Here is a 27,486-nt window from a genome sequence, read left to right as displayed (position 1 = left end):
AAAGCAAGCACAAAAACATAGTTTTTGCTAAATGCCAGTTTCTGTATGTTTTAAATAAGAGATGGTGAAACAGTAACATTTGTATGTCTGTTTTTAGGCTTGTGAATCTGCATCAGACGTCCAAGGCCAAAGCACCTCTGCAGATCCTTCTCAGAAGGCCACAAATTCAAAGAAAGGGTCATCTAATCAAAGGTCCGCAGAAAAACATCAATATTTATTAACAGTTCTATTTAAATTGTTTTAAATTGTGATTTGTAGATGAAAAGTCAAATTACTTTTTTGATTTTTTGATAATTATGTCCTTATCACTCAATAGTGTGCGTATTTTAAGTATTCCTGTAATAAACTTCAATGTGTTTTGTGTGATGTGCAGAGAGAAGAGGGACTCGTCCCCACCTCGTTCCTTCTTCTCACGGGTCCTTCGTGCTGCCTTCCCCCTCCACCTCCTCCTACTGTTCCTCCTGCTCCTCCCCTGTCTGATTCCCCTGTCAGAGAGCGACCCCAGCTGTACTGGGGCCAACAACTTCGCCTGGTCCTTCTACCCCATGTTACACTACACCAACGGCCCACCGCCCACCTGATACAAATGTACCTGGGGGTAAAAACATTTAGCATTTTTTTTGAGAACACACACCACCTTTTGGTCACACTGAAACACATGAACAAATTGTCTAACATATAAAATTTATATGTTAAGTTGATGAAGCGATTGTCTTCTAAAAAACATCCAAAGTGCAGAAATTGTATTTAAGTGTCTATTTTTAAAGATTTGATCTTAGAGGAGATTGTATTTATTCCATGAACAAAACCACCCATTTGTCTCCATTTCAATCAGGAAAAACACCACATGTGAACAGAAAATGCAGATATTTTAGTTTAATAATGCAAAGATCTTGATGCCATCCAAGAAATCAATCACTGCATCCTGGAGATTAAGGAGTTGTGCAGCAGATAGTGCTGACACTTGTGGAGAGGTAAAGCAGCATACATAGACGTGGCAGCAAAGAGGCGTATAGTAACAGGTAAGATAGTTTTAAATATCCTTCAGCTACTGTAGAAGCCGGGAAACATATTCCATTGGATAATAATGCGAGGTTGAAACCAAGTAAGACAACAAAATCACTATTATTTCTTGCTTGAAAGTGCTCAAGTATCCAATTTCACCCTCCAAACACAGTATAATCGTGACTTTATCCGTGGATTTTCACTAAACAAGTGGCCGCTTAGCTTTTATCAGAATTTACATGTTTATATTCAGATATCACTCCTGCCACAGTCCTAATTCTATGTTGTAAACTGTTGACATTTTATTTGTCTAACTTGACCCTGCTAACAAAAAGCATGCTTTATCTATTTTTATGTTGTTAGACTGAAGTTTATTTTTTACAACAAGATACTAGTTAAATTTGAATGTAATCTTTGTAAGGCCAACAGTACAAAATTATGGCAGTTTTATACACAATTGTATAATTTTTTTTCTAGATGCTTTTTGTCTTGAGTAGATTGAGCAGACATTTCCATGCCTCCCAGTGCACTGTTGAAACACTGTAGATTTAGCAGGATGATGTGTATGTACAGAATGTAATAATATAATACTTATTTATAACAAACGGTGGATTGATGCTCCTAATTTTCTTTTAGTAAAAACAGATTGTCTTCACCTTATTTTCTCAAAGATTTTTTTTTCTCCCCATTTTGCCTTTGCTATGCCATTGATGGAAAAATACAGTATGCTTTGGTCAGTGAAGAGGCCTTTAAAAGAAAAGAATTACAACCAGAAATCTAACTTCTTTGACAATCAAAACACCAAACAGAGCTCAGATATTTAAGCATGAAATTACTTTTTAAATCCCTAATTTAAAGGAATAGTTCATTTTGGGAAATATGATTATTTAAATCTTTCCACAAGTCAGATGAGAAGATGAATACAACTTTCATGACTGTACATTAAATACAGAGCTAGAGCCTGCAGGCAATTAGCTTGGTTTAGCATAAAGACTGGAAGCTGAGGGGAAACGGCTAGCCTTGCTATTTCTACAACGCTTAAAAATACACCTACCAGCACCTCTAAAACTCACTTAACACATCTAATTTGTTTAATCTGAACAGAAATGTAAAACAACAATTTGTGGCGCACTCATCTCACTGTGACAAGACTCCAGAAAGTCACTGCACAGCTGTTGTTCACCAATAAATAGTTACACACCAGTGTGGTAGGCTGATTTTTAAACTTTGGAAAGAGAGTCCAGCTAGCTGTTTCCCCCTGCTTCCAGTCTTTATGCTAAGCTAAGTGCACATACATGAGTGGTATTAATCTTCTTGTCAAACTCTTGGGGAAAAAAAAAAAAGTCAAACTGTTCCTTTTAAATGAAATAGTATTCTGGTCAGTTTTAATATTAAGGACAGGATTGGATGTGAAGTAGTTAAGTACTGGGAATCATTTTAATTTATCAAGCCACACCCAGTATGTATCAAAGTTTTAAACTAATGTGCTAAAAAATATTAAGGCAACTTAAAATCTACTCAGAGGTAAGAGGCACTTGTGAGGGTTTAAGTTGAGAAAAATCTTCAAGGTCCACTTACTATCTTTTTCTGGAGCTTTCAGCTATCAATGATCACTAAAATCCTCACTGAATTTTGAAAGCTCTAGGAAAAAAAGCTTAAGGTTTTTGTCAAAATGTTGTCTTGTTTACAGTATACACTACATTTGAGTGAATCTACAGTCTGTTAACTGACAATATTCCTCACTGAATTTATTCCACTCTTTCACTATTCATAATTCAATCATGTTTGCTTATGCCAAAATCATTTAGGTTACAAGAAACATGAACTATGCTTTTTTTCATCCATGTGGATTTTGATAAACAATTGAAGAATGTCACTGTATTATCTGTACAATATATTTGCTTTATTTCATGGTGTGAACCAGAGTGAATGTATAAACATACGACAACAAAAAAAGATCTTCGACACTTGCCATCTCAAAACCCTGAAGATAATGTTTACCTGTTTACACATCATTAAAAGTGACCACCAGAAATGAGCCAGGTACATTACCTTTTCTGGGAACATAAATACATGTACACAGTGATAGTACAGTTTGCGATGTATAGTGATATATAGAGTGTGACCGGAGGAGAAGCACTAAGCAGACAGGACTGAACTGGTACAGAAGTGCATGGGGGCATGTTTTCAAAGTCTACATATTTTCATATTATGCGCCCTTCTTGCAGTTATCCTTCAAGAAGGGCGCTGTGCACACAATGGCTAACTGTAGCGAGTTCTATGATACAAAAGTAACTTTTCTTCAAGCAAAACTTGGCAGGTATGAAAGCAAAGTTGTCTTAAGAGCAAGAGTTGTCTTCACAGGAAACAAGTGAGATGTCTTTGACAATAAAGCCAGGACTGTACAGTGACAATTAAGTAATCTGGAAAAGGCCCTCAGGTGTGTGACTGTGCTGTAAAGCGCCCTCTAGTGGTCAACAGGAGGTTTGCTGTGACGCAACAACAGCTTGAAAAAGCCACATAAAAAATTTAATTGTCAACAGAATTAAGATATAGCGGATTTCTGTGCCTGACTGGAAACATTACTGACAAAACTTATCAATTTTCTGTTTTTGATGTCAGTTTGTTGTCTACAGTAAAAAAAATAATAATAATCATCTTAGTGCTTAAATCCAATCTTTCAATGACCTTACTGAGAAGTTGTCTGTCTATATTCAAAGCCAAATGGGTCTCTTCTACTGTGCTGAACAGTAAAAATTGACCACCTTTAACCAAGATAAAACAGCTCCCATATTTTAGCCACAGGCAAGCAGCCAAACTCTCATGGGAGCTGTAGCTGTTGAATGCTAATAAAATACTGTTTCATCTCATGGTGCACATCTCTCCCACAGATAAGGTCTTCTATCACAGTACATGTAACTTTGTATTAAAGGAATAGTTTAACATTTTAGGAAATACAGTCCTCTTGCCAAGAGATAGATGAGAAGATCGAAACCATGTCTGATGTCTGTACAGTAAATGACACTACAGCCAGCAGCAGGTTAGCTTACATAGGACCCGTTGTTACCAGCAACTCTAAAGCTCACTAACACATCTCATTTGTTTAACCTGTACAAAAACTAAAGTGTAAAAATGTCATGTGTTTTTGTACAGATTTAACAAACAGTATATAACATGTTAATTAGTGAGCTTTAGAGGTGCTGGTAGACAGATTTTTTACCTTTGGAAAGAGCCAGGCTAGCTGTTACCAGTCTTTATGCTAAGCTAACCGGCTGTAGGCTCCAGCTACATATTTAACGTACAGATGTGAGATTTGTATCGATCTTCTCATCTAACGCTCAACAAGAAAGCGAGTAAGATTATTTACCAAAATGTCAATTCCTTTAGGATAGAAAAATGCTATTATAATAAAGTATTATCTGGAATTTCAATTCTATAACCTTTTACATAGGTAAAGTGACTGGATGGGAATATCTAGTTTGTGACAAATAATACATCACATTGATTCAAAAATCCACTATATAACAGAAACTCTATTGCGTCTCTGTATATATCATATCATAGGCCTTGGCTATCTCTTCAGTCATTTACACACAGCATTCTCTGTTGGGCTTCCAGAAAAATATAAAAATACCGGACTTGGACAATGGTAAATTTGTGACTGCATAGACTAATTAAATAAATGGTTAGAAAGACATTATTTATATATTTATCTCATACTGCCTTTATCATGAGATTGTCTGGCTCAAGCTTTATCATCTCTGGTAACATCTCAGGATCTCTGGCTTTTAAATATCTGGTGGTAAGGTAATGAATACTCTGTCTGCACAGTAAACAGTCTTAAGATGCAACTTTGAAGATTTGAAAGGTTTACTAGAATTAGTGCACAGTGTGTCAAAACTTAAGTTTCACTAATGAGTTCACACAATTCAGCACGCTGCAGAAAAACCAGTAAAACGTCTCAGTCTTGTGAACTAGTTTTTTTGCAAAGCGGTGAAAATTTATTGCATCCGACTACTGCAGTTCACCTCCACTACTGCTGGGAATCCAGGTATTTGAGGGGCCGTTACCAGAGCTGTGTTGCTGAGCAGGAGCCTCCCACTGGTCCTCGGACTCCTGTTGTGGGGGCCTGCGAGGCAGATGGGAGCTGTGCATGATGTGGGCATCCAACATCTCCAGCAGCAGGTCATACAAAGGCACCATGTTCTTCATTTTCATGCAGTGGAGGTGGTCCATGCCCTTGTTACTGCACATTTGAAAAGTAAAAGGAAGAACAACAGTAATAAAGGCAGGTGATTTGGCACAGCAGTGAGCGTAATGGCTTTTTAATAACAAAAGTAGTTTGGTCAAGATGATAGGGAGTCACATGTGAGCAGCACCTTGTAGCTTTGTATAATAATGGTGCACAAAATCAGTATATTAGCCAAAAAAGTAAATATTTAAGGCTCTGAGGGCCATTTACATTACATGAATACATAAATTACCAATATTGCATCATGAGCATCATTGGCATGTCATGGGGTCCTTTTACCTGACATGGCGGATGTGTGACAGCAGCATGAGCAGGTGGGCAAGGCGGGTATACTGTTGGCGGAAGGTGAGGCCGGTTTTGGCAATGGCCCACACCAGAGCGTCTGTTACAGCGTCCAGAAGATGCAGCAGCTTGGAGCGACTCTGCAGCTCCTCGCTGCCCTCTGAGGAGCTGAGGCACATGTCTGTGGACAGACACAGACATTTTGGCACAAACAAAGAGGTAATTTATGCTTCAATGAAAATGACAATTCTAGCTAGATTTGAGCTTTTGCTTATTTGCTTTCAAAGCAAGCATTTTGAAACAAATCTTGTCTAAATATTAGAAATGTCTATAAGTAAAGCATGCATGGTCAGCATGCACAATACCAGGCAAATGAAAATGAAGCAGCTAAATGAAATTCAGCCATCATTAATTTTACTATGTACACCTGTACTTCCTACTGTGACATGTCAAAAGGTCTATTCACAGTTATTAGAATGAGTGCTACTTTAAACTGCATGGGAGCTACTTGCCGGTTTGCAAGCAAGACAGTATTCGAACAAGAAAGGAACATTTTCATTTAACAGTGACTAAACACTCAGCAGGCACGAGGCAAACCTAGACAAAGTTAAAAGCTGTTACGTATATCTGCTTGGAAGTTATGTGCTCCCCCCTCAATGTAACCATTTGGCAAAAGTTGTACGAAACTAAGCAGCCATTAGGGATGGGCGGACTGACACCTATAAAGTTGATACTTTAGGGATTAATCTGCCGATTCCAAGTCTTGCTTAAAGTACCAATACTAGCATCAATACAATCATTTCATCAGTTTTAACATATAAGTAATTAACAGAAAACAGTAAATAGAAATTCTTAATGTTTCACAAATCATAATGAAGTGCTTTTAATATTAAAAAGTATCACTATTGATATTGTTAATTCTAGCCCTGGTATTATTTGGTACTGGATCAAAACTGAATTTTATGGTATCGCCCACCCCTAGCTACCAATTACTGTCTCCACAGCAGGTAGAAATCTGAAACAGTACTATTTCTTGTAAACTGTGTTGTTGCCAGAGGAGATGCTGCAGGGGAGTCGGAGAGGATTATTTTTAACAGTGAAAGGTTAAACAGAGAAGCTAGAGAGTCTAAATTAGCTGCCATTCTCATCTGGATTAGGATTCGCTAGGAGAAAAGCTGTCCCACTCATTTCACCTGTAAACAGGGATACCGTGGTACATTCATTTATTTAAAACTGGAAAAATTGCAATATTGTATATGAATATAAGTTTACTGTATGTCGCTTGTCAGCTACTGCACATGACAGATTTGTAAAGTAAAATGATTTATCTGTTTAACAGTCATTCAACAATTCATTCATTCCTTTTGAGCGCTGTTACATAACTTGTTGAGTTTTTTTTAAAATTCCATGTCCCTAAAAACACACAACTTTTTATATTCAAAATTGAAGTGATTGAATGTGAAAGCACCTCACCTCAGATCCACTAATGGCCACTAGATGCTCCAAATAAGACTTCAGTCAATTTTGGGAAAGAGCCTTGATCTCTCTTTAAAAATACAAAGTCAGTACATTTTTATTCCAAAGGAGATAAGGGTCTCAGTAGATTATTTTTAATGTCTGAATATGTCCAAGATTTTTTTACATTCTGGGTGTCACAACTGTCCAACTTTTCAATTTTGGTAAAAGGTTGGATTTAGAGATTTTTATATTCTTATCCTGCTAAAACACAAATGTTGAAACAGACAAAAGTTGGAAGGGAAGAGATGAAGCAAAAACATGAGCCCTGTTAGACTATGCTGGTGGGGGCAAAAAGAGGAAAAATGAAAAAAGAATTATTAGTCAAACATTAATTACTCCCCTGCTCACCAGAGAGGCTCTGGCCCTGTTCATCTTCCAACAGGTACTGCCTGTTACTCATTCAGCAGTACCAGTGACTCAAACTATACACAGTGTTCCCATTAGGGTTTGCACTGGAAACTTATATAGCTGGTCTCCTTGCCAACCCTGTGCAGACTCACATATTGATAGGATTACATGCTGAGACACAAATCAAACACTTGACCGTTGGTTTCACGTACTGGAGCATCACACAAACACACATATACACACATGCATCTCTTTGTCTCGCCTACACACACATACATCACACATAGAGAGGACACAGGCTGGGCAAATAAAGAGGCCTTACAAGTGTATGTACGCCCACACACAAACACGCTCACTCACTGGAGTTAAGGAGGATCATGGCCTTGAGGCAGACGTACTCCTCTCTCTGGAGCTTGAGCTCTCTCACCCTGGACGTGGCAGCTATCAGCATATCAAAGATCTCCGTGAAGCCCTGGACACAGCTCCCCTCTTCTCTGCCATAAGACACATAACACAACTAGTTATTAACATATCATAACCAACTCTTGATTTTTGCCTCACCAAATTAGGCAGAAATTATAAGACATTTTGCAAAAATGTTGCAAGGATTTAGCTCCACCAAGATCCAAAAGATGACAATGAAGCAGTACTTGTTTAGCAGTTAGTATTATTGTAACAGAGAGGAAATGAATACTGCATGTTTGACTGAAAAGCTGCACATAAAGCAGAAGATTCCACTGGAAATATTTTTCTTTTTACTCCACTACATTTATTTGACAGCTTTAGTTACCAGTTAATTTTCACATTAAAATCTTCCATACAAAGCATGTTTCCATGAGTCATGAACTGCAGTATGCACTGCACTTTCCAAGATATCATATGATGGTAAGGACAACCACAAAGGAAATGCTGTTTTGCACAATGTAGACGAGCCTTCAGCTCAAGACACTTTGTTCCAGTTTTTGAAGCACCTGAGCACTTACAGATATCTCTTGTAACCAAATGTGAGCACAGATGTACCCAGTGCTGCAAAGCTGCTCGTTTATATTTGCAATGACAATGCTGTGGTGGAGATACCATTTTGCACTCACACAAATGAATTTCTCTATCTCGGATGTTTAACACATCTACATTTGTATATACAAATGGAATAAAAAATAAACTCAACAGTAAAGTAAGCTAATTATTATTGTATAATGTCCAATCTTCCTGTAAGTTAGTTGAAGACATTCAATATTCAGCAAGGGCAATACACTTCTGAAAAAGATTAAATTCAATTAAGCTACATCTTTGTTATTTATTACCAGCATGATCCAAATCAGTTTGTGGTAGGCCTTACACTGAATGTGGGATGGATGACTGCCTATGATTTCAGTTTTTCATACTGTACACAGATGGGGGCTTGGGCACATGGCACGACCAATACTGGATTTTTAAGGCAGATACTGATATTGATAATTAAGGGTTTAAAAAAGGATAACATTATATCAGCCAGTATTCCTTTTTTTTTTTTTTTTTACATAAAACATAAACAAGCATTTTGACAAGGACCACTTAAATTAGTAATCCGTAAGATTTCAGCCCCGGTTGATTTGGTGGCACTGGTGGTTACTGTGGTAACAGCAAGTGAAGTTTAATACAACAGCAAACAGTCCTTGAACAGCTATCAGAAATACAACAGTAGCATACATAAATAGTATCCTTTGAATCCCTTGTGTATGTGAAGGAAATCTGAATCCAGTGTGGGAAAGGTGGACTCCGCCACTAACAATAAAAACAACTACAGTATATAGAGAGGTAATTACAGAATATAAATACATTGAATACTTCTATAAATCCCTGTAACATTCAACCTAACATTCACAATAATGATGGCAAACTCTCCCTTTAATCAAGCTTCATGTGAAGTAGGGATGTGAGATTTTGGCGGTGGTACCTGCTCAGGCTGAGGTCACGGGAGAAGATAAGTTTCCCTGGATGGTCGACTGACCTCCACATCAGTCCGACCATCAGCACCTCGAGCCAGCAGCACTCCAACAGGTGCACCTGGTCCAAGAGACGGAGCTCTACAAACCCTGAGGAAAAGACATGGTCCAATATTACGTAACGGTGTGCTGCCAGGAATGCTCTGCACAGACAGCACAAGATAAAAGTAAAAGATGTTTTCAAACCAGAGTTCGTTAAAGGTATTAGGTTTGGTTCAGTCTTTGATAAAATCAAAAAGGGCAATTAGAATGCAGCATGGGGCCATAATACAGAACAAGCAGCAAACAGCAACACAAAGACGCAATCAATAAGGTGAAAAAAAGAAAGATAATTAAAAATACCAGAACTCTGAAATCTCTATTGGCAGGTACCTGAGGGAGGAACATTAAATATAGAGTACAGAGGGTGAAAGGATGAAATGTGTTTTCTGGAAAACGTTTCTATTAAAACACATCAGACCGAGTTCTCAGTCTCACCATCAGTGCCATTAAGTGTGATCTTACACTTGGCACTGTGATTAATGAACCAACAGGATGAGTAAAAGCACGGCACCAGCTCAGTATTCAACTTTAATAAAAATCTAAATCAACAATAGCACTTTCTTTTGTTGACCATTTTTGCACAGTATTTTACTGAATGCAGTTTGTACTCAATGGTTGCCAATGGCAGGACAAAAGTTTCTTGAAGGATTATGGAAATGTGATCAAAACTGCTGCAAGTTTTTGTTATGTGTCTTAAGTTTCACTTTTCACAGTTTAAATGTGAACAGTCAAAAGCTTAACTCTGTGACTTGAATGTAAATCATTAATGCAAAAGTCTTAAAAGAAAAGTTGAAATACTTCTATTCACTTTCTTGTCGAGAGTTAGATGAAAATATTGATACCACTATCATGTCTGTGTTTTAAGTATGGCGCTAGAGCTAAGGGACCATTAGCCTAGCTTAGCATATTAATTGGAAGCAGGTGGGAATAGCTAATCTGGCTCTGTCCAAAAGTCAAAAACAGCCTACAGTAACAGCACCTCTAAAGTTTAGTAGTTAACATGTTTCTTTAATCCCTACACAAACAGAAATGTAAAAACATCAAGTTGTGGTTTTATGGGGAGTTACGAGCTGTAAGCTAACTATTTTTTGATGCCCACCGGCCGTGTGCAGTGACAAGCGAATACTCCACAAAGTCACTGTGTACGGATTACGCTAACGAGATACAACATGCTAATTAGTACACTTTAGAGGTGTTGTTGGGTGTATTTTTGTACTTTAGACCGAGCTAGGCTAGCTGTTTCCACATGCATCCAGTCTTTATGCTAAACCAATTAAGCTAATCAACCTAAGCTCTAGCTTCATATTTAGCGTACTACTGTATTAATTGCCAGTGTAAGAAGAAGGACAGGACAGCAGGAAATTAGCTGCTGAGTGATGAGAAGTCCCACTGAGTGAAGGAAAAGGGTAAAAACCGTGTCATGCAAATTGCATTTAAAAATCAAAAGTTAATTGTAGCACAATGTAATGTCTCTGAAATAAATTGTAATCTTCTTTAAGGCTTTTTAAAGGATCCCTGGACACCCCGACACACACCTGGAATCTTCTTGGCCCAGCTGATCATGTGAACCAGCTCCTTATCAGCCAGGTTGGTGAGTGACATCATGACGTTTGCTTCAGTCAACGGCCTCCTCATGTCCTTCATGAGGTAGATCTCTGGTGGCTCCGCCTCCATTATCCGCTCAATCAGCTGCTCTGGGGTCAGTGCAGGAGGGTGGGGCGTAATTAGCAAATCCACTGCTGGCCCAGTTAAGGTTGCTGGTCCGTTAGTTGTGTCCTGGGAGGACAGACGGGTCACTCGCCCCGTCTGGGAGTTCCTGTAGTTTCCCCGCTCCTTTCGCATTCCTGAGACAAAGAAAACAAGACATAAAATACATTTTTTTTTTACAATTTTCCTGAGCATATTTGCTATATTACAGCGGCTCCGACCAGGACTTAGACTCCAGGGCCGACAGAGAGATAGCAGGTTCAGGTGGGGGCAGGAGAGGCGTCAAGCAAGAGAGAGGAGCGAGAGGGAGGTTGGGCATCAGAGAGGCAGCGACAGCGTGTAGAGCCAGAATATACATCTAACTTCGTGAATTAAGGATTTATTTTGACCAAACCAGAGTTGGTGTTTGTTGGAACAGTTTAAAGACTAACCAAGACAGGTTAGTTTTAGTTCAGTGAAAGAGAGAAACATGAATTCATTTTTCTGTTTGATAAGGTAAATAGGTGTAAGAATATTTCCTTTCTTGACATTTTATGAGTTTATTTTGTTTATTTTTTAGCCTAAAAAAGCTAAGAGAGCTTGTGTAACATAAAACGAACACAAATAAGAAAATAAACAGACACTTACCACACTTGGTCATACCAACTTCATAGCATTTGCGAAGGCGGCATGCCTGGCAGCTCTTACGGCGGTTCTTGTCTATAGTGCATTGATTAGTTGCTGGGCAGATGTAGTCGTTGTGTCCTGAAACAAAGAGAAGAAGAAAGAGAGAAGATGAAGAGAAAAAGACAAGGAAGGAAGAGAGGAAAAATGAATAGAGTGACAGAAAAAATGGAAATAAATAACATAATAAATAATAAATAAATAATAAATAATGACAGACACACTCCTGCAAATTCCACAAGAGCTTAGCACAGTCTCACTGCCAAATAAGCACCTGCTAAAGGGCGCTTATACTGTTTTTTTGGGTGGGATCATTTCAAGCCCCTTACTGAACTGTGAACGTGTTAGTAAAACTTTCAATGAAGGCTTAGTCAGCAAGTGCAGAAACAGTTCAGACAGTGGAATGCAGCTACAGTAAATGTCAGGCAACAAAAACTCAAAGCTCATGAATTAAATGTCAGAAAAGTGTTTCAGAATGAGAATTTTGCATTTGTTATTCATTTATGATGTAATTTAACCTTGTAACCATCTTAGTTTAGCATGCTATCATTTGCTGATTAGCACACAAAGTATAGCTAAAGTTGATTGGAATTTCATTAGTTTTGCATTATTGCACTATTAGTATTTGGTCTTAAAGTATTGGACAAATTAAAATGTCGACCTCATGACACTAAAGGAAAAGTTAAGGGATCAACAAAGTTATTACAATTATCTTGAGGGGGACATAAATGTCTACCAAATTTTATTGCAATCCATCCAATAGTTGATGATAAATCACACTCAAAACCACAAAGGTCAACGTTATGATGGCGCTAGAGGAAAAGTCAAGGGATCGCCACAGTCAGTAGGATCCATCGTCTTGGCACCATGAATGTCTTTACAAAATTTTGTGCCAATCCATCTAGTAGATGTTTACATATTTTACTGGATAAGTTAAAATTTCGACCTGCAAGTGGCGGTGAATGAAATGTTAGCAAATCACCAAAGTCAGTAGGATTCATCCTTTATGGAGCACAAATGTCTGTACAAAATGTCATGGCAATCCATCCAATAGTTGTAGATATCATTTAGTCTGGACCAAAGTGGTGGACTGACCGACAGACCGACATTGCCATACCAAGACCTGCAGCATTAGCATGGCTAAAGAAAGTCTACTTTATGTGGGAATGGCAAAACTCTCAAAGGACACTAAATTAGTTAAATGAACACTTCTGACAGTCTCAACAAAAACCGAACATGAAGAGCTTCACCAAGCAGGTATTCCTGTGATTGAGTCCACCCCTGTTTTTCCACCATACACGCAAAGATACTGTATGTTTTTGTGTCTCACTTTGGATGCTCCTCTTGAAGAAGGCCTTACACCCCTCACATGACCAGACGCCATAGTGGTAGCCTGAGGCGTAGTCGTGACACACAGCACAGTAGTGGAGGTCCGCCTTCTTGCCAGATGACACCACGCCCTCCTCGCTCTCCTGAGAACGCCTCCTCACACTCTTACTAACAGATAAGTTTGAATCATCATTTCTTCCCAAGTCAAAAACATGTAGAATAAGCAATCTGGCCTGAGTAGGCAATGAAGTTTAATTAAGTGTACTGCATGTTGCATTTAAGAAATCATTATCACAACAGTAGTATGACTACAGATCATTTTGGCCTTTGTTAAAAAGGTAATAATTAAATAAGACAAGAGAATGATTTCATGTATAGATCGAACATATTTCTAACTACTGACATGAAATATGAAGTTATGAGCCAAAATGGTGATTTTTCATGACGATTATCATTCTGAGTGGCGATGGTTATATGTAACTAATATGTCCGAATTTGGGGTCTTAAAAATGCAACTGTGAGTACTGACTAGAGCTTAAACAATTAGTTGAATAATCAGCTTGTCGGTCGACAGATATTCATTAAGTCAGTTAAATCATTTATCAACCAAAAATGCTTTACATTTGTGGTTTCCTGCTTGCCAAATATGAGGAATTGCAGCTTTTCTCAGTTATATAAATCATTGTGATTTATTATTTTTGGGATGTAGGTCAAACAAAATAAGCAATCTGAAGACGTGTCCTTCGGCTCTGGGAAATTGTGATAGGCATTAACTAAACACTGATCAATTAATCAGAAAAATAATCCACAGATTAAGCGATAATTAAAATGATCATTAGTTGCAGCCTTACTACTGACTTGGGTGATCGTTAAAACAGTATGCCAGAGTCAGGAAGTGATGCACCATCCTACCTGGTTGTTAAGACACTGTCCAGCGGTGACAGCTCCACCCATGAACTCTGGATTGGCTGTCTTTGCTGAGGCCGAGCCTGGGAGTGGTGCAGGGGTATGGGGGACCCCACGTGGCCACGGCTGGGCCAAAATATGGAGGGGCTTAGTGACTGATGGACGGAGGGGCAGTCTGAAACGCCCGGACCAGCATAACTGAAGATAGCTGGACTGTAGAAAGGTATGGTGGTGAAGTCGTGGCCGAGGTCGGTGTAAGGGGAGGGGATACAGATGGGCTGGCTTGTTTCCAGGGGGGAGTTGAGGATCGGGGAGAGGACACGACTGCCAACTCGACTGGAATCCACCTTCTGGAGCTGGAGGAGGGGCTGATCCTTCTCTGGAGAGGAGGCAACAGCCATCGCAACTACAGAGTGTGTCAGTATCACTAGATTTACCACATCACCGACAAAGAATATGGGCCTAGGATATCATTATTGTTCATATTTTTTCCCCTGGTGTCAAGTTCACTATGGTAATGTCATTATCTACGAGTACTGGCCCTGAAAAAAAACTGGCAGAGAATAAGAGCAAAGACCAGCAGATGTACCTAAACAGGTCAGGGCAGTTTAATGTTACTCGTGAGCTCACATTGTGAATTCCCAGACTAATGGATAACTCCAATAAAACCTGTGGCTGACTTTGATTTAACTCTGCTCACTGTGAAATGCCAGTGTTGTTATATATCACATGATCAACCTGACAAGCAGAGGGGAGTCAATGAAGATAGTGAACACAGAACCACAGGCCATCTTCCAGGGAAGATGTTCAGTGCTCAGTCTCAGTCCGGCCATGAGTCTCCCATTGTTAAGCGGTAGCACATGGAGTCAGATGTGTGGCGAGCCTTTCCACCTGGAAGACGAAGAGAAAAGCACTAGTTGAAGTACTGAAATACTGGTTGTGAACTGCAATGCTGAATTTTCCAAGTGACACTAAGTTTTGACTTTAAGTAACTTTATTTAGTTTGTTCTCACACAGGGGCTGCGTCTGCCAATTGAGCAAGTTCCATTTGCTGAAGATGGCTGTGAGATACAGTCAAGAGCTCTGGAAAAAGCTATTAAGAGAACCTTGAGTTTAGATTATTATTATTTTTTTTAATCACAGATTTTTAGACAATACTGACCTGATTTTGATGACATTTAAGAGATTATGTATTTTGGTAAATTTGTTAAATTAACTTGTGGCTTGGTGAGGGTGATATGGATGAGTGTCAAAATTGTGACTACTAAGAAGAACTGCAGATTTAGTCCCTAAGGAAATTTTTAAAATGTTGATGCATCAAATGGTATCACCTCTTTCATAATCAATTTAAATAAATTAGAATTTTTTGTTGTTTTTATTTTACAAAAACATTTTATTTGATATATTTTTAGGATTTTTTTGCCTAAGTGTATTTTTTTTTTACTTAATTTTTTCCCGCATTTTAAAAATTATTTATACATATTTTATACGCAGTCCTTACAGTATATCAAGCAAATCCCATTCAAGACTACATACAATCCTAATAAAAATAAAACAAACTATAATGATTCTTTTTTTTTATTTTATAATATTTCAAATAATTATATTTTCAATGAAACATTCATGATATGGATTAAAACAGATTATGGTTATAATAATAAATAATTATGGTGATAATTAAGACACACAAGACTAACACTGTATGAAAACCAGTGCTGCTACAGGCTTCCAGCTGGACTAAAATATTATCACTGAAAGGTGGAATTTCACTGCAGTGTCTGAAAAATGACAAGAGGAAACCAGGATTTATAATGTACTGTAGACAGAGACAGCTAGTAGATCAATAAATACAACACACATACACACACACACATACACATACACACATACATACACACACACACACACCAGTACAGTCTAAGGACAAGTTAGTTTACTCTTACGACATCTGACACAGCAAATCAGAGTTAATCATTCCTGGGTGGCAAGAGTCTGTCTTCAGTCAAAGTTGGTACACATTGTCTCCACCTTTCTGGCATAAAGCTCACATCTGGAAGTCATTATTTATCCTGAAAGAAAAGGGTCCATTAATCTTGCCAAATGGCCGAGAGAAGCTGTGGTTTGGCTCGCCAACAAAACTCGATTATCCGTAGGAGTAGTTGGAGTCTTCAGCTGTAAGCTTAAAATTAAAACACTGCTGAAAACTGGCAGTAATTAAACTCACAAAGCTGCAATGAATGCATGTGACCATTAATTATTTTGGATGCTGTGGAAAGTACCAAAGTGAATTTTAGTTTTTGTGATATCAAATTAAGATGTTACTGGAGAAATCACTCTTACAGCTGTGAAAATGCAGATGGAGCTTTTAGAGCATGCTGAACATTACTTTCATTGTCAACAACCTTCCAGCTATTTTATTTTTGCCACCAGCTAACTGCTCCTACCTGCATGTGAAAGTTATAGCAATCTATGTCAGATATAAAAACTGCAAACAGTATTGTTACATTTCTCAGACTCTTTAAACATTCCATAACTGTGTATTTTTGTACCTTGAATAAAATATTATAGACTACCATTTATGCTTTGCAAACAAATGAGAGAAATGCATTTTTATTGCAGACTTTGCTTCACTGAGGTGTGGATACATATTATGGGTGATACTCAAAGAGACAACAAAAGGTTACGAGCAGGGTGCGCATGCTGGCAGCATCACTGTCCAGTCCAGGGTTCTTCTGACATCAACCCAATTTGAAACAGTGTTTGCAAAATTATGCTGAATGTCTTATTTTACTTTATTTAACTTTCTGAGTGGACAAAATAACATGTGGAGTTCCCCAAGGCTCCATTCTGGGGCCTCTTCTGTTTAACATCTACATGCTTCCACTGACTCAGATTATGGAAAACATTAAAATGTGTTACCAGATGACACACACATTTACATAACAATGTCACCATGGGACAATGGTCCAATACAAGCGCCGAGTAAGTGCATTGAACAAATCAATGATTGGATGTGCCAGAATTTTCTTCAATTAAACAAAGATTAAACTGAAGTGATTGTTTTTGGAGCCAAGGAGGAACGTTTAAACATCAGCGCTCAGCTTCAAACAGTAATGTTAAAAACCACAAACCAAGTCAGAAGGTGGTCTTGGTGTAGTCATGCACTCAGACCTGAAATTCAACAGCCACATTAAGACAATTACAAAATTAGCCTATTAACACCTTAATAGTTATGTCAAAGCAGGATTTGGAAAAACTTGTCCATGCATTTATTTTCACTACTTAACGGTACCTTTACAAGTCTCTCTAAAATCGATCAGACAGCTGCAGCTGATTCAGAACGCTGATGCTCGCGTCCTCACTAAGACCAAGAAAGTGGATCACATCACTCCAGTTCTGAGGTCTTTAAACCAGCTTCCTGTCTGTCAAAGAATTGATTTCAAAACTGATGGTTTTACTGCTGGTTTATGGCCAAAGTACATTTCTGATCTTCTGCTATGTTATGAACCATCCAGACCTCTCAGGTCGTCTGGGACAGGTCTGCTTTCTGTCCCCAGAGTCAAAACTAAACATGGAGAAGCGTTCAGTTTTTATGAACCATATATTTTTTCTGTTTTCCACTGCCTTCTATTTAACACTTTTTAAGTTTGTTCAAATGTCTTCATTTTGTTTTATGTAAAGCACTTTGAATTGCCTTGTTGTTGAAATGTGCTATACAAATAAACTTGTCTTGCCTTTCATTTAATTTTCCCCTCATAGCAGAGGCAAGTCTCACACAAGCCTAATTTTCATTACTGGCACAAGCTGAGAATACAGACTGGTCGCCATTTGCACAAAAACTGTTGTCTGAAGTTGATGGAGGAAGGTAAGATAATGTTAAATGAAGCATACAAGAGAAGTAAACCTATTTTAAGGGAATTTAATCACAGAGCTTCAACTGTAAAATAGCGCAAAACTAATACCGACACAGGCAAAACTCCTCTTAGAACAATTTGACTTTGTTAATAATTATGACAAACAGTGTTTCAGGCTGAAGAAAAAAATAACACGAGTCCCTAAAACCACTAGTGTTATTTGACGGGTTTTGTGGGGGGGATATGCCTTCATTCATGGGTAGGGTGTGGGTGGCATAAAAACCATGGCAGACTTTCCTTCCCCAGAGCGACTTGACACAGAATGAACCCGACAAATTAGACTAGCTGGTAAACACAGTGCAGCATTTAGCACTAAAGAGCCAGAGTAGGTGTTGGTGGAACGCAAATCAGCGCAGAAAGGAGAGTGAAGATGCAACTCTACTCCAAATGAATGCTAATGTTGCTCCAAATCCAATGGACCAACTGTTTGCAGTTGATAATGTGTCAATGTTGTGTTTACAGTTTATTGCACTGGCCCCAAGTGGCCAAAACATCTGTTAATGAAGTTTTTAAGTGAATTTGTGTTTGAAATTTATTAGCATTTTCATGGAAAAGCCACTATGCATTTTGTGTATGGTGTAATAATGAGGCTAGGTATTCACAATAAAAAGGTCTATAACTATTATGTTTAAAGTTATTAGTGATGATTATTGACTCAGTGATGTTTCAGATACGTTAAAACAGTTTGGAAGTACATTTCTCTCAGCTGCTACAACAGCTCTAAGGCAACGTTTGCTGACTATTTGGGCTTTTTAGGGACATTTAGCTTGAAAAACGATCCATTCCTCGCTTGGCAGAGGGAGGATGGCTTTATCTCTGTCTTCTATGGGTTTACCTGACATCTGGATGAAATGCCAGGAAATTAAAGAGTTTGAGCTATTCTTTGTTTGAAGTTTAATTACACTGCTTGCCAGCTCATCTGTTTCTGCTTGAATCATGGGGAATGATTGATGGTATAAAGTAATACACTGGGTCACAGAAACTTCAATTACAACATGCAGCCCTAATATCAATAGCACTATTTAATTACACTTAATGTGAGGATATTGTTTATAATCTACAGGTTATACACTGCTGAAAGCATTAAAAAAAGTGTTGCAGCAAAAAGTGCTGTTTAGTTTCACTAAGTTTTCAATGACCTTGTGTCTGTAGCCAATGATCTGACTCCTAAAACAAATGAATCACTTGTAAGAGAAAAGAAGAAAGATTGTGGCTTCTTCAATTACCATTTGGGGGGTAAAAGCAGATGTGAAAGAGTTTTTGTTTCCTTTGAAGCTTTGACCTTGCCTTCAAACCTTCTCACCGTCACACTGTCCAGCAGCTGGCAGCTCATTGTGAGAGAAAACCTCCCGGCTCCTCCACAATGCTGCTCATCCTGCTGCCACTAATACTAGCTCACACAGACAACAAATGCTAAGAAATATAGCGTAAAGTGCTTTCAACTCATTGTACAGAGCAGGGTATTATTTCAAATGGATAAAGCGGCTTTTTTGTACATCTCTGAATTCACTGACTTATCTAACTCTGCTCTCGGGGACTACAGGGTCTTGGGTGAAAAATCTCAATCCTGGCAGAAAATATCAGAGAGGATACCAGATCAGCAAATTAATATTGAATATTTACATCTCAATGTAGTCCACAGATTATATGCGGCTCAAGTTTGAAGTTTGACTAAAATGTGCAACAGATTAATAAGTTGTAAATCCTTAATTTTCTGTGTTTTTAGGCTGATTATAATCATTGTCACAGATCTTGCATAAAGCCTAAAAACAAAAACAAAAAACAAAAAAACAAAACAACATTTAGATACTGCACTCTATGGTTGGACAAGCCAAAGGGTCCAGAAAAAACATCTACACACTACATATGTTCTTGTTTCTTCAGGTTTCTTTCTTCTGTCTATTTGAACTAATTATTTCATTTAATAAATTAATCTTTAATTAAATACATTTAAATATGTTATTTAAAAAGGTATCTTAACCACATCAAATCACGTGAATTCCACAAGAGTCAGAGGCCGAGGCGGCAGGTAGTGCTACTCTGCTAAGCTAAGCTGGTTAGCTTTTAGCAGCTAATGTAGTGTTACTTTTTTTTTCTCTCTAAAGTAATTAGATTTAGCTACTGCATTATTTATGTGGTATAACAAACTCAATAAGATGTTTGAGCGTAAAAATACATTTTTAGACTGCAGGAAACAGGAAAAAGTGAGTAAATTAGCTTTAGCTAAGGCTATCTCACCAGCTAGCCATAACTAGCCAGATTACAGTCACTGCTTTTTTATTTATTAGACATTTTTCTGGCATAATATTTTCATATGGTAAAACAAATGTCAAAAAGTCTGATTCTGGTCTTAACTCAATTTTGACCAAATATGTATTTACAGCGTTTTGGCTTTGTCGGGCAGATTAGACACCAGAGAACCTCCTTATTCATACAGTTGGCAAACATTCATTTAGCTTATATACTTAAGCATGCACACACAAACACACATATGCACGAAGCATGTATTCCCCCCAAATTATACACAAAAGGTCAAAGCCAAATAAAGCAAAATTGCAAAATCTGAAGTGAACTGTTCCTGGTCATTAGCCAGAAGTGCATGCCTTCTACACAAGAGCTCAAGGCCATGTTGTTTTCCCATCCTAAAATCTCATTGCCTCCCTAAAATCCAGCGGAAACGGATGTGAAACAGCTCTGAAAGAAGAAGCCGTACCTTACTATATACAGTAAGGGAGTACGAGTGGGTATGTGAGTGGTGTTTAGCGTCAGAGAATGTGAAAAATCTCATTGAACTGTTTGCTCTGCTGCAGAAAAACCTCAAGTTGGCACCTTTATGTGCTCAAATTATGCTTTACAATTGCAATTACTTTTAAAAGGCAAATTAAAGTTAATCATTAAATATAAAAGCCTGCATGATATTTTATGCCATGTACTATTCTGCAGTAACACACACCATTGTAAGTTACCTAGTGCCAGATGCCCAGCTAAACCTCAGTTACACACTGATTTACCTTTCCATTAGGTACAATGTACAGCAATCCAATACAACAACTCTGCAACTGATAGTACCTTTGTGATGTTTGTTTTTTTACCCTGGGACAGACAACTAATTCTACTAATTTTGGATATACTGTAGTTAGTGGTATTGTACTATAGTAAAAGATGTCTCTAATGTTTTCACCACCCCAATCTACACACATGTGGGGAGATGTCTCAATAATCTAATACAAAACCACACCTCTCTGACAGTCTCGATGTCAGCAAAAACCTTGAAATTCAAACTACGGTTAAAAACTCCTCATCTTTTTTTATTCTGTTTTTTAAAGTCTGTAGTTATTGTGAGCAGCAGCTACTGTAATAACTACCACAGCTGGGGCTGTGTGACTGACAAGTGATCGTGAGGAAAAAGCACTAGAGGCAGCAATGATAAGTAAGCTCCATAAATTGACGGAAAATATTTTTTTCTACCTACCTTTAAAGTACAATCTTCTCACTGTAAGCTCATTTGATAAAAGAACAAATGAACTCGAATTATGGTCCTCTCCATCACAAGCAAATATTCTCTGTTAAAGTTGTGTTTTTGTTTCCCTGAAGTATGTTGCCTCTAAAAAGTACTCGATACTTGTGTAACGATGAGCAGGATGAATTTTAATTAGGATACATACTTTTAATCTTACCCCTTTTCTTAATGAATTATTTAATTTTGCACAGAAGTACATAAGTTCTAAGAGGACAAAGTCAGGTGATTACTCAACCCAGTAGAACTTCTGCAACTCGAAAAGTTGACAGAAAAAGTGTGTCCTCAAAGCAATTTATTGCACTAGTACATTAATTTCCTTTAATTTCTTAATCTTTATACAAACTCTGCATTACACCGTACTACAACTTGGTATACATTTTAAGATATTCACAGTGAAAGTCTTTATTGCATCAAAATGATTCCGTTTTATGTTGAATGAAAAGCAAGTTGTTGCAAGCACTATTTCAAAAACGTATCTATTTTCTGTTTTGGCATGTCCAAAATAAGTATAATAAATGACACCCAAATCAGTTGTTTGACGAGAGTACTTTGCAAATATAAAAATAAAGTCACTAAAATGTTGCAGTGATCCACCATCAGATGCACAGTTCAAACAAGGGAAAAGGACATCCTTGTCTGTATCATAGTCTGTATCGCAGCAGCCGCTATTTATAGTAATAAGTTATTTACTTTTTGAAGTAGGCTGGTATTCACATTAGGCTTGTTTCAATTTAAAAACCTGATTCTTAAACCACATTAGAGAACCACAAATAGACCACCAGGGGCTGTAATCCCAGGGATTCATGGTTATCGTTATATCTAAAGATTACAAGATGTACATGACATGTTTAAGGAGATAACTGTGGTGAAAAACATTTATGATAAGCAGCAATAATAATCTGCCTGCACAAAGAAGAAGCTGTTAAAAGGTTGGCAAACCAGAAATCAGAGCCTGGTATAATAACCTCTCGATTCAAATCTCACCGTCTTGGTAATGATTTTCTTGCTGGAGTTTATTCTGTGAGCTGTTAGTCTAAGTGCAAGACGCAGTTTAAGTTTGATCTAATGCACGCAGTCATGCCTTCTACTTGTTGCTTGTAGCCTAATTATTTCATAATAAATCAGCGGGACAGTTAGAACTTTATCCTAATGTCCTGTCTGCAGTGCCGCACGTCGCCTGCTTTAATACAAACATGAATAAGTTCTATTTACAAACATGGAAATATTCATACCTCTTCTTCCAGAAACACCAGTTGCAGTCCCGCTGCGGTGTCTTGTGTTGGTACAGTGTCAAAATAATTGTCTTTAAAGAGCTGTGATGAGCCGAGCAGCGAATAAGTTCAACAACAGTCAGATAGCGTTCATATGAGACAGGGCTGTCCCCTTCAGCCCGAAGGCAAACAGCCAGCTGCGTTTAGGGAAATGGTGTTAAGTCAGAGTAAGGTGTTCAAGATCCGGTCAGTACCTTCAAAATAAAATCCTCCCTTAAACACCATGTGTCATGGCTGGGTTATTTTTGAAATCATTCAACATCAATATCATGAAATATGAAAAAAAAAATGCTCCAACTAAAATAGACCAACTATAAACTCAATATTTTTTTATAATCAGTAGATAATGATTTTGTAGAGCTTATTTTGGTTTGTAAACTGGTTGTACTTTTGGCATAGAGAACAAAACAATCACCAAGGGGCCAACCTGTTCATGATGGCCCCCAAATACTACATTAAATACCATGCTTCTTTTGGCTTTCTCTTGATTTTATACCATTTTATTAGGAGGGTTGTACACTTAATACTGCTTGTATTAAGTGTACACTTCTCAGTCTCTTTTATCCTCGTTTCCACTTTTCTATTTCCTGTAAAGCATGTTGCACCCTATGTTCTGAAAAGTACTGTAGCTATACAAATAAAGTTTGCTTGCTGCTTGTATTGTATCAATGCTGCAAAACAATGGTTATTTTTTTACAGCTACATTTAACCAAAAGATCCACAGGCCTGTGAAATGACTTGCTTTGCACACTTATAGCCTAAAAATTACTACAGTTTGATGATTCATGATTAGCTTCCCTTCTGCTTTAGAGCATGATGTCCATAAAGCATCCACACTGTAAAAATCAGGCACAATAATAAATATTTTTGGGAAATGTTTAGATGGCTGGGCCCCAAACTAAACTTTCATTGAGGGTTTCAGAAAGTCAAGGGCCTTGATCCTCAGTATGGGATTATCTTTTTTCTTGTAAGCACGTGCTTTTATTTTGAAGGAAAGCGCATTAGTTCAGTCTTTTATATTCTGTGAACTTGATGCTGCTCAGGGAAAGTCGCCCAACGACGTCAAAATAAACCACACCTTCCTGGTTGGTGTGTTATCACCGCCCAGTACAAGCCAATCTAATCCTAACTGGGGCTATTCAATGTCACTGCTCCCACTCAATTAAAGTCAGACACGAGCACAGACTGCTCAGGTAATTCTGGACAAACCACATCATTTGTATAAATGTTATAACATGTCAATATTTTTCCATTATATTAAAGAAGGGGTCCTCCCTATTACTTATCCACACACTCCAGTGTGTGGATAGGTAATACTAATACTACAACTAATACACACACGGCTGTGTGTAGACAACTATACTATGAGTATTCATCACACTCCAGATGCTATTTACTCTTTTACTGTATTCAGTTTTCTGGAGATTGAGTGTATTCCAGCTGAGAAATACAGTGGCACATCCCTTCCTCATAATCACACCAGGTGAGATAGATCTTAGGCTGCAATGAAATGGGCTGCATTTGGCCCATCTTGTAGCTGCTCTGCATTCTGATCTGCTGAGGCTATTGTCGTTGGAGAGGCTGGAATCTCTTCTGACTCTTCTAGTCTTTGATTCTGAGAGGCTGGTGTCTACTTTTTGGGCATCCAGCTAAACTCGGGTTCTCCATTGCCTGCATCATCGGATATAATATCAAGCAAATGGCAGGAATACATATTTTAACAATATAGAAGATATTCTGTTTACAAGGTTATAAAAAAAGAGAAAAGCAACAAATCCTCACAATTGAGGAGCTAAACCCAGAAAATGTTTGGTATCTGTGCTTGAATTAACTCATAAGGTGCCTTGTGGAGTTTTCTTGCAAACAGAAAAAAGTTGTTTACATTCAGCGTTTCTCACCAAAACGCATGTGTGCGTCTGACAAAAATGTTGAGTAAATTTTTCTAATTCAGCAAAGCAAATTGTTTTGTTTTTTGTTTTTTTACTATCTTCTTGCTTCTCCTTTCTTCACGCATTGCTACGTTTGTTAGCACTTTACTACCACCAACTGTCGAACAGCAGAATAGTGTGAAACCAACAGCATGATGTCAGCTACGCCGCCCGCATGCACAATACAAACAAAACCAGGACCTAGTTGTAAAAGCACTGCTCAACAGCAATACTAGTGGTCAAAAACTCTGCAGGGTACCCTCTACTTAGATGATTAAACAATTACGAAGATTGTTGTTGAATAATTTATTGTGAATGAATCTACAAAAGCAATACAGTATGACTCTTTGTTAAGTAAACTGAACTTCACGTGTAGAATGGAATGTTTACTGTGGATTTATGTCACTGTCCGTGTGTACCTGCAAACAAAACCATCCATCCATCCATCCATCCACTTTCAAAGAAACACATTACATTCATTAAGAAGAAGCTTTTGTCCAAAGCGACAAGTGATGCATCGACTTCCCAGTGGTTCTCTACCTGACAATTTGTCTTTCCAGCCCTGTAAGATAAACATTTTGTGACAAGTGTACCGACACACTGCTGCTAATTGTAGGGCTTCTATTGTTTATGTAACGGGTCTCGGCAAGCTGTGATGCCATAATGACGTAAATCAGCAGGTCCATCAGTACTGCAGATCCGATGCAATATCAGAGAGAAAAAAAAATAGAAAAGCAAGAATGCTCTCTGTTGCAATTAGAGAAATAATATAAAACATAATGCACCATTTATTAGCTCTAGTACCTGAAATACTTTCTCCAGATTCAATTCCCCCTCTACACCTGCTCTCCCAGGAGGCAGAAGGACAGAATATGTGATATGTGTGTCTAAAAGAGCATTTTCACCCTTGCAATTTTCTTTGATAAAAAAAAAGAAAAAGAAAAAAAAAAGAAGCTCATGGACCACCACACCTGGCGAGTTAATCATTCAGAATTACCACACACTCATTTCTCAGCTCTTAAAATCCAATTTCGGTGATTACATTTTGTGGCTGCGCAGTCTATCAGTGCTTCAGAAGCTCATTTGACATTGCCAGGTAATGGATTACAGTCTTTACATTCTGACCAAACCTACATGAGTGCACCGCAGGTTGCAAGGTGCAAATTGTGCCCGAAGATGTGACTATGGCTTCTCCCGTCTTTCTGTCATTTGGTTTATGGGGACCTGAGGAGCAATTTGCCCTTAAAATTGGGCTTTTAACACTCAGTTGTAATGATGGCACATAACGAATGAACATTACTGAGATTTGGACCCACTAGTTTCATAACCTTGCCACTTCAACACTGTAGCACAAAAGGTAAATGTCAGCAGAAATGACTTTTGTATTTTTGTACCCAAGGTGTATTATTTCTACTTCTTTCTTGATAATCTTTCACTCCAATGATGGCGCTGTATGGTGTTCAGTGGGTCTCAGGCTGTCAGCTTCTTTTATTTGCCAAGTCAGTGGCTTAAGAACAACCACACTCTACCCACTGATATTGGCTACAAGCTTGCTTGTTTTCTCCATTAGTGTGCAAACTGGGTTGAATAGATTCATAGAATTCAGAAATCACAACAGAGCAGAAATCATCAGTTTGTGCCAAAAAACAGAAGAGCAGTTATAGTTTGTGCTTCCTTGTAAAAGCCTTTTGGATGTCCTTCATCCCAACGCTCCCTAACATCAGCCCCCATGAGAGGAAATTGGTGAGACTGGCCTCAGATGATTCTTGGCAGCATCAGTCATTTCAGCTAAATGTACCAAAATGACGTCTTCACCATCAGGAGCAAAGAAGCTAATAGTGTGAAGTAAAAGAGAGGTTGAATGGGTCAACAAAACGTGTCGGATTTAGACACAAGAGAGCACCGTTCGCTTCCTGTTACCTACAGACAGTCAACGTTAGGTTTAGGCACAGAATGACTTAGTTAGGGAAAGAACATGGTTAACCACAGTTAAGGTTAGGAAACTATCATGATCATGGTTAAAGGAAAATACCGGTATACTTCAACCTGCCGTATTTCCCAGACATATGGCCATTCTGACTTTATGGGTCATGCTAGCTTTGCACTCACCAACTCCTACAGCTTTCCAAATAAACATGATTTTTACATGAATCATTTCAAACGCTCGTCCCTGAATCTGACCAAAAGTAAACACAAAACTTGCCAGCTTTTTCCTCTCAGCTACAACTGTAATATCAGTTAATAGTGGGTCAAGGAAAATGTATAGCCAGATGCTAGAGTTTATTGCTGGTGAGTCACACAACTTGTATTGTTAGTCTGTGTATTACAACACCTGTCAGTCACTTTAAAAGTGAGCAGGCTCGAGTTGTGTATTGAATTTTGATGGCGAGAAACTTCTGATCAGGGATTGTGTCTTTACCTGGTACCTACTGATGGGAATATGGAGTATTACATTATAAACAAGAGTATGATGCACTGCTGACATGGACACTTGCATGATTGCAGTAACTGTTTTATAAACACAATGTTGATTTTTCTTTAAGACAGTGATTTTAATGCGGAAACAGCTGGCACAGAGAAAGGAGAAGTCCTGTGTGCCTCGGGAGAGATGGATCCATCAGTAAGAGGAACACAGAAGGTTATACCCCTTCAAAATACATAACCCCAAAGAGCTGCCCTCCATTTCACTGCTGGCTACATTTATTTATGGCCAAGATGTTACATAAACTGTATTATAGTTTATATATGGCAATATAGCAGACTGGACTAATCCACTATTAATGCTTCAGGTCACATGATCCCAAATACAACTCCCA

The 27,486-nt window shown here is 38.2% G+C and overlaps 2 protein-coding genes across 6 annotated transcripts in view; one reads left to right on the top strand and one right to left on the bottom strand.

The window, feature by feature from the left end:
* LOC122862594 (nesprin-2) overlaps positions 1–1,660 on the top strand; it is a 94,334-nt gene extending 92,674 nt beyond the window's left edge. For both annotated transcript variants that reach the window (XM_044168034.1, XM_044168033.1), the window contains 2 exons: positions 98–192; positions 374–1,660. In XM_044168034.1, the coding sequence (XP_044023969.1) occupies positions 98–192; positions 374–581 (303 nt within the window). In that variant the 3' untranslated portion in view covers positions 582–1,660. The remainder of the gene's footprint in view (positions 1–97; positions 193–373) is intronic.
* A 1,224-nt stretch (positions 1,661–2,884) lies between these two features.
* The window catches only part of esr2a (estrogen receptor 2a), a 43,134-nt gene continuing 18,532 nt past the window's right edge, over positions 2,885–27,486 (bottom strand). For 2 of the 4 annotated variants that reach the window (XM_044168039.1, XM_044168040.1), the window contains 8 exons: positions 14,044–14,928; positions 13,133–13,299; positions 11,767–11,883; positions 10,968–11,276; positions 9,342–9,480; positions 7,766–7,899; positions 5,537–5,720; positions 2,885–5,251 (listed from right to left, as the gene is read on the bottom strand). In XM_044168039.1, coding sequence (XP_044023974.1) covers positions 5,020–5,251; positions 5,537–5,720; positions 7,766–7,899; positions 9,342–9,480; positions 10,968–11,276; positions 11,767–11,883; positions 13,133–13,299; positions 14,044–14,438 — 1,677 coding nt within the window. In that variant the 5' untranslated portion in view covers positions 14,439–14,928 and the 3' untranslated portion in view covers positions 2,885–5,019. Of the gene's footprint in view, positions 5,252–5,536; positions 5,721–7,765; positions 7,900–9,341; positions 9,481–10,967; positions 11,277–11,766; positions 11,884–13,132; positions 13,300–14,043; positions 14,929–22,703; positions 22,902–27,486 lie in introns of those variants that run through there. The other 2 variants (XM_044168041.1, XM_044168038.1) reach the window with 2 other exon arrangements.

The sequence above is a fragment of the Siniperca chuatsi genome, linkage group LG16 (assembly GCF_020085105.1).
Source record: "Siniperca chuatsi isolate FFG_IHB_CAS linkage group LG16, ASM2008510v1, whole genome shotgun sequence".
NCBI lineage: Eukaryota > Metazoa > Chordata > Actinopteri > Centrarchiformes > Sinipercidae > Siniperca > Siniperca chuatsi.
The sequence above is the reverse complement of the archived record's forward strand: the minus strand, read 5'-3'. Positions and strand labels throughout refer to the sequence as shown.